At 35.3% G+C, this 11,615-nt stretch overlaps 4 protein-coding genes across 11 annotated transcripts in view; 2 read left to right on the plus strand and 2 right to left on the minus strand.

Moving 5' to 3' along the window:
• The window catches only part of LOC132706044 (uncharacterized), a 118,085-nt gene extending 108,735 nt beyond the window's left edge, over window positions 1-9,350 (plus strand). For 3 of the 4 annotated variants that reach the window (XM_060677110.1, XM_060677111.1, XM_060677113.1), the window contains one exon: window positions 8,908-9,350. In XM_060677110.1, coding sequence (XP_060533093.1) covers window positions 8,908-9,350 — 443 coding nt within the window. The remainder of the gene's footprint in view (window positions 1-8,907) is intronic. The other variant, XM_060677114.1, reaches the window with a different exon arrangement.
• On the minus strand, window positions 1,280-6,368 carry LOC132706043 (uncharacterized). 5 transcript variants are annotated; one of them, XR_009619543.1, is made up of 4 exons: window positions 6,165-6,368; window positions 6,041-6,104; window positions 5,655-5,983; window positions 1,280-1,824 (listed from the first exon to the last, which is right to left on the minus strand). XR_009619543.1 is itself a non-coding variant. In XM_060677109.1 (3 exons), the coding sequence occupies exon 3, from the start codon at window positions 5,614-5,616 to the stop codon at window positions 1,852-1,854; it is 3,765 nt and encodes a 1,254-aa protein (XP_060533092.1). In that variant the 5' UTR covers window positions 5,617-5,946; window positions 6,041-6,104; window positions 6,165-6,368; the 3' UTR covers window positions 1,280-1,851. The 5 variants fall into 5 exon arrangements, 4 of the variants coding, with proteins under 4 accessions (XP_060533092.1, XP_060533089.1, XP_060533091.1 ...); XM_060677109.1 differs by having other exon boundaries at window positions 1,280-5,946; XM_060677106.1 differs by having other exon boundaries at window positions 1,280-5,983.
• On the plus strand, window positions 6,364-7,813 carry LOC132706047 (uncharacterized). The gene is made up of 2 exons (XM_060677116.1): window positions 6,364-6,762; window positions 7,423-7,813. The coding sequence occupies exons 1-2, from the start codon at window positions 6,717-6,719 to the stop codon at window positions 7,773-7,775; spliced, it is 399 nt and encodes a 132-aa protein (XP_060533099.1). The 5' UTR covers window positions 6,364-6,716; the 3' UTR covers window positions 7,776-7,813.
• Window positions 9,351-9,364: 14 nt separating the features above from the next.
• On the minus strand, window positions 9,365-11,542 carry LOC132706046 (uncharacterized). The gene is made up of 3 exons (XM_060677115.1): window positions 11,090-11,542; window positions 10,828-11,040; window positions 9,365-10,777 (listed from the first exon to the last, which is right to left on the minus strand). Exons 1-3 carry the CDS (start codon window positions 11,264-11,266, stop codon window positions 10,367-10,369), a joined length of 801 nt encoding a protein of 266 aa, XP_060533098.1. The 5' UTR covers window positions 11,267-11,542; the 3' UTR covers window positions 9,365-10,366.
• Window positions 11,543-11,615: the final 73 nt, after the last annotated feature.

Below are 11,615 nucleotides of genomic sequence, written 5' to 3' on the forward strand. Positions count from 1 at the left end.
GATACGTACCCTCAAAGAGAAATTGTTTCGACATTTTTCTTTACGCGGGACGTACAAATGGATCGATGTGCTCGCCTCTATCGTTGATGAATACAATAACACAAAACATAGAACGACGGGTACGAAACCCATCGATGTGAGTAAGAGCAACGAAAAGAGAATTTTGAAAACCGCGTATAGTAGCATAAAAATATTCGGTCCTCGTAAACTTAAAGTCGGCGACATCGTTAGAATCAGCAAAGTCAAGCACGTTTTCAACAAAGGTTATACACCGAATTGGACCACGGAATTGTTTAAAATTGTTAAAGTACGGGTTACTAACCCCGTAACGTATTTGCTTCAAGATATGCAGGGTAAACCCATAATGGGCGGATTTTATGAAGAAGAATTGCAGAAGACAGTTAACCCGGACTTATATCTCGTCGAAAAGGTGTTGCGCAGACGAGGCAATATGGTTCTCGTGCGCTGGTTGGGATTGGATAAGTCGCACGATTCGTGGGTAGACAACGTAGACGTTTTGAAATAAATTTAGTCTCGATTTAGAAGTTCTGACATAAATACGTGTATATGATGGCTCAAGAGAAAATTGTGACATCCAACGAATTGTATAATTTATTGGAAAATTTCGAGTTGCAATTTCCTTCATCAGAAGTGCTCCCGTCCAGCTTCGTTCCTGTAGAGCAACAAACCAAAAAATCTGCGACCAAACGAAAACAAAGTGCGTCGGTCGTATCCCGCAAGAAGAAGAAGAAAACTACCACAAGTGAAGCGTTTGCAGCTCCAACGTCATCCGCTGATTGGCTCGAAGTGTTCACGGACGGTAGAGAAAAAAGTGTCATTTGTGAGGCATTCAATTTAAAAAGAAACTTGGCGTCTCAGTTGTCGGGATTAGAGTGCAATATCAACGAAATTGAAACACAAATTGCGCTTTTTAATACAGACTTGCAAGTGGCGCGGATGCAAGCTCAAGAGTGCAAAAGAAAACTAGAACAATTTAATAATTTAGCATTTAACGAAATTGTAAAATAGTAATAATGTATATAATAAATAAATTATACAATTACAAACTTCTGTGTAATTATTATGCGGTGTTGTGGTGGTGGTAAAAAAGAAAATAGCGTCTAAATATATACATGTTTATTCTTGTTGCAATACAATGGAATACAATCAATACATAAAAGTCTTATCTACAGTTACATATGTTATAATAAAACCACAGTATTAATAGTTCAATGGACTATCAGAAAAGCGTAACTTTTTTCCATATTTCCTCTCATCGTGAAGCATTAAATTACATTCATCTTCAGTTTCTACAGTGAACAAAACTTCTTCAAAGCAGCTTTGACACCAAAATTGTTTATCGTGATATACATCATTCAAATTATTTATATCCAGCTGTAAATGATAGTGATCCAATAAAAGTCTAAAATTTTTCTTTTTAAATTTTTTAACTACTTGAAATATAAAGTGACAAGATTTACAAACTAAAATTTCCGAATATTTTATCCTGTAATAACTGACCCATAAACAGTAAGCGGATTCTCCGTCAAAATCAATGGTTGGAGTTGCCAAAATGCTATTTCTGTAAGACGATCCAAATCTCTTATTCAACAGAATGAATTCTAAATTTAATAAAGAATTGCCATCAGACTGGAGCGCTAATTGTTTAAGGTACTTCCATCTATATTTCGAATAATATTTAAATATTAGTATCGTTAGTTTCCAAGGCAAAGGTGACTCAAGCAAAAAATCAGCACTACACCTAATATTTTCGCAAATTGTTATAATACAAAGGCTTTCTAATGTAAGTTGTTTGACCATAATCTGTAACAAAAATATATTAAAAAATAATTACGGCACTTTATAATGTCCCCACGGAAGCGTTTCATATGAATTCGGCAAAAGATAACGTTTATCGTCTAAAGGACTCAAGGCAACTTTTGTTTGTTCGATGCTAAATACATTGTGAGTGTATGAACGAATGGTTCGTTGAGTGGCGTACTTTTCCCTAAAATTTGTTAAGCATTCTACGTAGTCATCAAATGAAATTTTATTTTTTACAATATTGTACTGAATACCCTTTGACTTTTTAACTACCGAACCCGTTAAAATTTTGAAAGTATACATTTTCGACCTTAACCCCGCATAATGACTAATGATGGTGCCATTAGTCTCATCCTTCATCAACCCCAAAACCTTTTTGTTGATTTGCGGTATATTATAGGGATTGTCATTAGGATAATCAGACGTGTCAAATTTTGTTAAATCGGCCTTAATAACGCTTTCATATGCGTCATAACATTTGATATTATAAATGAAACTGTCCGTATCCATGTATTGAATTTTACATTTTTCGGGACCCAAATTTGGAAGCATGTAATTATAATGAAACTCGTACATGGTCGTTTTCGACAAATCCAATATGGACATTCCAATATAAAGTGGCTTATTAAAGCAAAGTTCCGATTTTTTTAATTCTATAAGCAACAAATTGTTATCAAGTATGGTTCTACTGTGAAATCTAGGACTAGAAATTAAATTTTTCGCACCGTAGCGACCATCCCACGCTTTAACAAATTTAACAATACGATGCTTGCGAATGTTTTCCATTGTTTTACCGTAAGCGGCATTATTAAACAATTTGTATAAATTTATACCAAATTTTGTCTTTGCTTGGGTTCTTAATTTATTATTATGATCGATATAACATTTCAACCAACGAGATTGGTTAAATTTTAATATTTTGTGAATTTTCTTTAGTACGAGACCGTTTTTGAGAGCCTGTTTTAAATTGCGATAGTGTATGACGTATTTTTCTTTATTATACAAAGTAGTCATTAGTTTTGGTAACTTTGAATTGGGGGGCACTCGATGTTCGGCACAAAATGGAAAATCTCTATGTGTGTCATGTAATTTCTGCGGGTATTCCAGGTCTACCTCTAGGATATATCCTTGGGAAGATTCATCTGGAATGTTCATGACATTAAATGAATCAATCTCTTGATGAGACATCCAGTCGAATCCTCCGTAAGGAAGAGGCTCGCACATGGCCTTGCCATAGAGGTTATTGACGTCAAAGTACATGATATAGGAATCATCCCTGGATGAATCGTAGTTGGGCATATATTTATTGTTGGCCTCCGCATATCTACCAACACACACCGAAATTCCACCTCGTATAGCCCGCTCGATAAACATAATTTGGTCAATGTCGCGCAAAAGTTCTAAACGACATTTTGTGAATCTAAGCATGCAATCCCATGTATACCCGGGCATACTGAAATACCACGCCGGATCCAAAACGTGTGTTGCCATACAAGTTTTTCGAAAATTTTCGAATATATCTGCCAGAAGAATAACGTCGGTTTTTAAATACAAATCTGAATACTCGCCTAAATTTTTTATTTCAAACGACTGCCAAACACTTTGTGCGTGGGAATATTTTTCTTCACTAATATTGCTTTCACTTAATTTATTATAGAATTCTTCAATCGGGGGTAAAGTTGTTTCATTTAATTTGTCTATATGGTCGATGTAATCGTAACAAAAAATACCTTTTTGCGACAGTAAATTTAATTTTGATTCGTCGAGATCGGAAAATTCTTTTCTTAAAATATATAGTTCATTTTTATCCATACTGGAAACTAAATTATCCAGAGATGCTCCCAAAAATCTAAACGAATCTATAAATCTAAATTTTATGTTATAATCAGGTTCGAAATATGTAAAAGAGATGTATTTTTCCTTATTAACCGGAACTATGGATACATAGCTTTTTTTTGCTAAAACCGGAAGCAGGAAGTGGCTATCGTATCCAGAAAGGTTCTGGAATACTACGGGCACTACAAATATTTTTTTAAAATTTAAATTACAAGCCTGATGGGCAAAACCTCTAAATTTACCAGTAAAATGATCATGGTCACGAACAATAACATCTTCTTTTAAAAAAGGTTTTTCACAAATATGACAATGACTCGACCTTTGATCTAGACTAATTTCACTATCCATTGGTATAATATCCTTAAATTTTGAACGAACAAATTTTGATAAATTAGATATTTCCTCCACGAACCAATCAATACAATCTAGACCACGATAACTTTTGAAAAATGATATTGAATCATCATAAGAACATTTAAAGTAATATGCAGCACTGTAAGCTTCGTGCTTTTGGTATTTCGAGGTTTTATCTGAAATTTTCAAATTTACTTTTCTCAATTGACTCTCAAAATCGGCGTAAATTACAAACGGAGTCCTTTGTTTATATATATGGTTTCGAAATTCAACGTAATCATATTTGGGAAAAGACACTTTATACTCATTGAAACTGGAACATATTGTTTCATGGTCATGTAGACGAGTTTCGTTATTGAAATAATTCAAACACCTATCGCAAATGTATTTCTTGTGATTATATTTACTGAGCTGTGAGGAAACTAATCGAGACAAATTTTTAATGTAACAATAGTGATATTTTATTTCTTCATAATCATTATCTTGCGGATCAGGATCAAAATCATTAACTTTTGGATAATATTTATTTTGTATTAACAACAAATTTGAATGTTTTTCGCGTTTTTCTTTTGTTAATCGTGCAGGTAACACGGAATAAAAACTAGTTTTTTCATTTTTATTAAGCTCTAAGATATAAACATTGATGGAAATATCATTGTCTTTTTCAAATTTGCTTATTTTATTCATTTCCATAGGTGTTTGTAAATTTTCAGTTTTCAAAACACTTTTGTAGTATGGATATGAAGAGGGTAAATACTGACGAAAACGTGCTGGAAAGAGTCCGCATACAACTGACCAATAAAAACACGCTTGATCGTCATTTCTAATGTTAATACAAGCCCTTTTATTCGCAATTTCTTTAGGCAACTCAACGAAGGATGACCCGTTACCCATTTCAAATTTATTAATGTTAATCTCTAAATAAATAATATTATTTAAAGCCCACCCGGAATCACGTTCCTGAAACTCTGACATTTGATTTAAAATTTTATCTTGCACATTTTCAACAAACCAATCATTCAATTCTGTTCCTAAATCAACTACAGCATTTCCGGTACTCAGATATTTAACATCAACTTCGCCTTGGACATCATTTTTTGCCTTAATAAATTCACCGCAAAATGTGGTATTTACTTTCAGCAATAAAAATTTCTTTAAAATTTGACTAATTTTTTGTTGAAATATTGGACGAGAATCGTTTAAAAATTGAATTAAATCTTTATGAAGTAAATTAATTATGACACCAGTCTGAACTCTTCCCTGGAAACACGACGCTACCGATTCCCATACAACCATTTCATTTGTGTTTGTCTCGCGGCTACTACTTTGTAATCCCAATCCAAAATGCTTATGTTGATAATTAAGAATAATTTTTCTAATAGCTTTCAGATGTTGAATTGTAGTTTGTAATTTTCTTTTTAACCCAATAGAGAAATCCTTTTCGTTAGAAACGATTTGGTTGCAAGATTCAATATTTTTATTTAGTCTCCTAAGCCACACATCACTATCTCTAAGAGTGAACTTGTCGGAAATATGCTTTTTTAATTTTTGTAAGGTTAAAATTAAGATTTGCGCTCTATGAATGATCTGCTTTACGCGCATCGTGGTTTATTAAATATATAACAGTAAATAAGACTTACCCTGTATAATATGTTGATTAATTTTGAATTATTTTGAATTTCTTTAAAGAGTTGGGCTTTCCAATATCTTTGGATCCCTCGTAGACCAGTTTGTACTGCCCCGACGCAAAGTGTTCTAGTCTCGGACGGAAAGCTTCTGTCACGCGAGTAGGAAGAAATACTACGGAATTTTCTAATTGCAGCAACACGGAATTGCCAAATTTTGTATTAACAATTTTGGCTCTAGTAATTTTAAACGGAACGCCTATCGGCAATTCATGCAGTTTGACAATCGGCTGCTCAAAATCACCTTCTGCAAGACAGGTTTGATTCAGTTGACTTAAGTCCATCTATAAATTATTATTAATTATTTTATCTCAAAATTAAAAAAATAAAAAAAAACTTACGCTTAAGATTGCTGCTATTCTATTTGCGGTTACGGGTTGAGAGTACTAAGATGATCTTTAGGACCTTTATAAAATAATAACAAATGTTAAAGAATTAAAATAAGACAATAAAAAAGGTACTTACTGCTTTTTTGTACGAACACCAAACCACTAAGTTAGCTTCCACGTTGCACGAATAATACCAAAAACAACTACTGACAAAACAGAGAAAAATGAGATGTATTTATACGGTGCGAGAATACTTTCTAAAAGTTAACAAACGAAGACACCTCCACATGCGTTGCAACAAATTTTTCCCATTACGTTAATCCCACTGAGCAAATATAAAGGGGGCAATTAATTATTATTCTCAACAAGCAAAACAACTTGACATTTAGACTCGGCGCGTTTTGAAATTCCACATCCCATACGGAGATTGTAAAAAATGAAAGCAAGTTGGCCTTGATCTTTTGCGGCAACATACGTTCGTCCAACGTCCGAAACGGTTGCGTTCCCGTGTGAAAGCGTGTTGACCTTGAGACTCCTACCTGCACGGTTGTCTGGCGACAACATCGCGTCTATTCAAATCGGCGTTGGTGCTTGTGGGTAGAAGACCTTTCGACTTTTAATTCAACCATGGAAGGGAGTGCATGTGTATAAATACGTTGCATGTGTATTATAGACTATATTCAGTGCAATGAATAGAGAAGTGCGATGTCCATTTCCCTACGACCCTACAACTGGTAAGTTTTATATTTTAATTACCTTTATACAGTGCGCGTCTTTTCTTGTGGGTTTCAGTTTGGGTTATCACTTTTTTGGTTAGTTTCTACCTGTTTTTAAAATATGATACTCATCTTTTTTACGTTGCATAATAACCGATTTAAATTGAGTGTTTTTAATAGCTTTTAAATGACAGTGAATGGAAAAGGGAATTTTGGCTTTTAAAAAATAAACAATTTTTAAATTTGTTTCAAAAATGTTTTATTTTTTGTACTAAAAAATTGCAGTTTGCCTTTTTGACAATAATAATCGAATTAAATTGAGCGTTTTTAATATCTTTTAAATGACAGTGAATAGGGAATTTTGGCTTTTAAAAAATAAACAATTTTTAAAATTACTGAAAGTTTTGTTTCAAAAATGTGCGTTTTATGGGGAAAACGCGAAATATATACATATTTTTGTTTATTTTTTGTACTAAAAAATTGCAGTTTGCCCTTTTGACAATAATACACTTACATTTAAATGACAGTGAATTGAAACGTGAATTTTAGTATGCGCGTATAACTTAAAAAACAATTTTTAAAATTATTTGATAACCCCCCTTTTTGGAAGTTTTGTTTAAAAAAAAAAAATGTGTGTTTTATAGGAAACGCTACATATCATACTTTGTTTTGTTCTAGAAAAAATCGCGGTTTGTCCGTATAACAAGTCGCATATTATGTTGGCGCATCGCTTAGGGCGTCACATATTCAAATCACACAAAGAGTACCGGGGGTTAGAATTCCCGGTACGACATGAAACGACAAGGGAACATCACCAGCAGCAGGAGCAACCCGGTGGATCAAAAGAAACAAAGGAGCAGCAGGAGTACCCGGGTGGGTGGTCGACGGAGTGGGACGGCGAGGAGTGCACTTCGTATTTAGATTTCCTCCGGGAACGGGAAGAAGAACAACGCAAGGAACAGGAACAATGGGATGGTCGACTGAATCGACATAAAAAGAAGAAGAAACTCCTCGCCAGACCAATTTTATAAATAAAATAAAATGTATTAAAATTCAAGTTTATTTAATTATCCTCCCGATCCACCGCATCACCGCGCCGCACCGTCACCGCCCTCTACCGGGGGGGCCTACGACGGTCGGAGCGCGCGACATCTAGCAGCGACGGGCGGAACCGGGGCAAAACAGGACGCTACACAAGCTGGCGACACAAGCGCGCGACATCTAGCAGCGACGGGCGGAACCGGGGCAAAACAGGACACTACACAAGCTGGGTGGGGGGACACTAGGACGCCACGCGCGGGGGGCCCCCGCTGCGGGGGGGTTAGGAAATTGAGGTTATGTACGGTTTCTGTTGCTTATATCGGCACTATACATCTACTAACTATAATCGGTACTGGACAGATCCCGAATAAATACCAATTTAGTTACGGCTGTGAAACAAATCTGCGATCAATCTATATCAAGAATTAAAATCTCAAAGAGCTTCTCAGTTATCAAAGGATTAAGGCAAGGATCTTACCTACCCCCTGTATTATTATTATTTTGATGGCGACCAGATTGTTATCACTGAGGAATAAGAATATCTGGAGTTCATGAATAGAAGACTACTGAAAGAATACGAAAAATGGAGAATGAACAGATGCAACACATCAGAGTAGTGGGCACTAGAGAAAACCTGTACCCGCACAGACACGTAAGAATAGAATCTTGTGATGAGAAAATATACCTAGCTATAATAGTTAAAAAACCGATGCCATACAGAAGAAGCAGAGGTAGGAAAAAGAATTCTAAAAGGGAAAAAGATAATAGGCTGTCTGAACTCGATCATCTGGACATGCTCTACCTCACGAGAAAGGAAACATCTATTACATAACACGATATTGGAAAGTATGCTTCTATATGGACGTGAAATCTGGCAACTGACGTCGAAACTGGAACGCCGCCTGCTATGAAATGGACTTTTAGAGGAAGGTAGTAGGAAAGTTGAGAATGGAAAAAATCACAAATCAAAGAATAAAAGAAACTATGAATGTCAAAGGTCAAATTCCTAGATCTTTGGAAACATCCCTCAAGCATTTTGAAAGTGGTTTTTTTGAATTTTTCCACACTTTTTTTTTTAATTTTTAATCGCGCCAATTGAACTCGGTTTTTTTCTTTTTGCAGCGACCCCAAAACCTATCCCGACAATCATACGTGACGCAAGCGAATCTGACGAAATTCATAGCCTATTTGGAAGAAATTCAACGACAGCCCTTCATAGTGACGTATATCTGCTCCCCTCCATAGACATTTGCTTCCTGGAGTTTCCCGACAACTGCACGTCGGCGAACTTCAACTCCGCGCGGATCAACGCTTGTAACCTGCGAAAAATCCACGAGGAAAACCAACGCAGCGCAGAAAAAGAGAAGTTCGAACGGATTGCTAGTTTCTCGAGGATGCCGTCGAAACGGCATATACGACATCAGAGACAGTTCATGGCGAACAAAAGGTTGTCGGAGGGCGCCAGTGATTTGGAATTCGACCTCAGGTCTCGCATGAGTGACAGTAAAGTTATTTTGACTAGGGATGAGTTACCGAACATCCAAAACAAGTTCGTTAACCGGTAGGTTCGGTTCCTGGGCTGGCGAAATGAGTGGGACGTATGTTTTTGTATATCTATGTCTTCCACGGTTAATTTTCGTAACTTCCGCGACAGTTTCTTAAAGGAGAAACCACCAAAATTAATTTTTTCATATGTGGTCCGTGGCAAGTTCGACAACTAGACAATAATACGCTATATTCGGGATGACGTAGCTCGGCCAATTGGGTTTTCAAGTTTCGATAATTAGTTCACTGAAATTTTATTGTTTGGATCCCAAACTTCGATAACTGACGTCCGCAATATAGCGATTAATAAAACGAAACTCAACCGACCCAACCGTAAGCCCGTTTTTTCACAAATTATAGACATGTTGGAGGTATTGACAAATAGATATTCAAAAAGAAACGTTTTTGAAGTAGAAAAAGACTGTTTATTTAGACGATACGGTATTAGTATTTAATATACCCCTAGGAATGTAAACATATCTTAACAACCATATACACTATTCAGTTTTGTTGTCCAGTCAATTTGTATTTATTAGATGTGCTTTATGTGTTCATTTTCGCAAATTTAGTCTGTAGTGTTGTGTAAATAGCTGACATTTAAACCTCGGTACATATTAACGAATCCAATATCAACTGTAGAAATAGCTTTTAGTATTATAGATTAAGTCTCAATAAATCCCCAAAACTACTATTTAGTCCCTTACCAAGAACTTATTTTCATCAATTTTAGGATTTAAATACATATATATTTTTTTAGAAAATGCTGCACGAAAAAGATTTTCGTAATTTCGGTTATGATCTAGGCTATTTTATTTATTTTTGTGTGTTCTGTGACCCAAACTGTCAAATGTACTTAGTTTTTCGTTTTAACTGTAAATTTTTTACGTGAAACTGGAATTTATTTTCTAAACATGAATCTTCAATTGTTAATATTTTCGCTGATAATGTAAATAATTGTATATTTGACTACGAAAATAAATTTGAATCCAGAAAAATGTGAAATTTTTTCACACACTCATTAATTGTAATTACATACTTACAAAAGATCTGTTGGATTTATTTCAGAAACATTATTTGCATTTCCAACATAAACTATTCTAAACATCGATTGTTCATTGTCCGTGACAGTAAAATCGGTATGGTTTTGCTTTGGGCTTCCTTCTTTGCTATCATTTTGAGGAACTAGGAATTGCACTTCATCCGTTTTAACACTCTCATCTGCATTTTCATTTGGGTCCTCTTCATTCAATAACTCCTGAAGCTTGTCATAATTATCAAATAAATTGACAGCATTGGTAAGCTTATGTGGAAACTTGTTCATTATAAATTTAACACATTTGATGACGGTTACTTCAGTTTTTAAGGCCTTTTCTTTCACTTTGTAAAATGATTTTAGTGGTGTAAAACAGTTTAAACAAGCGACCGGGTCTACTGTTACACTCAGATCCTACAACAATAATTATTTCAAAATATATTTATTAAAAATGAATTACATACAATTTCTGGTAAGCAAGCCCTCATAATGTCGGCATTATCTTGACACCTTTTCTCAGATAGATATTCAAATCCCTGATCTCGATCCAACGTTTTCAGACAAATTCTACACACTTTGATTGGTATATTTCTACTTGGCAAAACCCCGCTCCGTAGCTGCAGTTTTGTTCCAGGCACATACTTGTATCGTATATAATTCTCTGCATCATCTGTTAACTTAAGACATATTTACCTAAGCAATTATAATTAAACTCGTAGGGATTACTCGAAAATGATCTTCGCAACAAAGGATAGCGCCTTTGGAAGAACTTTTGCTTCCAATACTTTGCAGCCATTTTTGTCGTTCTTCCATATTAGCTCCCACTTTAAAAAATTGTTTAGTTGATACCCCCTCTACGTTCGAACATAGAGGCACGCAGCATTTTCTCTTTGGAGGAGCCATAAACGACTTTTCAAATGTTATTATTTCGAAAAAAGTTAGGTTCGCCGGTTCTCCTTCTGCTTTTCACAGTTTACATAACGTTGGGGACTCGTCCATTGTCGATTACTCTAACTTTGACCGAAAACAAGAAAGACCCAATCCAGGACCTATCACCAGCCTGAATAACGAAAACGGAAGCACTGTGAGACACAAATATACTCAAACAAGCACTAGGCTCACAACTTCTATTACAACTTAAAGAGAACGGACAATAAGTATTTGGTGGACTAAGTACAATCAGTCACATGGCTCACACAGAATGCTTCTGTGGGCAAGTTTACTAGGATCATTCGACCAAAATTTAGCAAAT

This window comes from Cylas formicarius, unplaced genomic scaffold, assembly GCF_029955315.1.
Source record: "Cylas formicarius isolate icCylForm1 unplaced genomic scaffold, icCylForm1.1 PGA_scaffold_8__14_contigs__length_24414737, whole genome shotgun sequence".
Lineage (NCBI taxonomy): Eukaryota > Metazoa > Arthropoda > Insecta > Coleoptera > Brentidae > Cylas > Cylas formicarius.

Coding starts and splice junctions, on each gene's coding strand:
- LOC132706047 (XM_060677116.1), top strand. CDS start 6,717: ATGAATAGAGAAGTGCGATGTCCATTTCCCTACGACCCTACAACTG. Junction 6,763..7,422: donor TCCCTACGACCCTACAACTG/GTAAGTTTTATA, acceptor GTTTTGTTCTAG/AAAAAATCGCGGTTTGTCCG.
- LOC132706043 (XM_060677109.1), bottom strand. CDS start 5,616: ATGCGCGTAAAGCAGATCATTCATAGAGCGCAAATCTTAATTTTAACC.
- LOC132706046 (XM_060677115.1), bottom strand. CDS start 11,266: ATGGCTCCTCCAAAGAGAAAATGCTGCGTGCCTCTATGTTCGAACGTA. Junction 11,041..11,089: donor GTTGCGAAGATCATTTTCGA/GTAATCCCTACG, acceptor ATATGTCTTAAG/TTAACAGATGATGCAGAGAA. Junction 10,778..10,827: donor GGGCTTGCTTACCAGAAATT/GTATGTAATTCA, acceptor TTATTGTTGTAG/GATCTGAGTGTAACAGTAGA.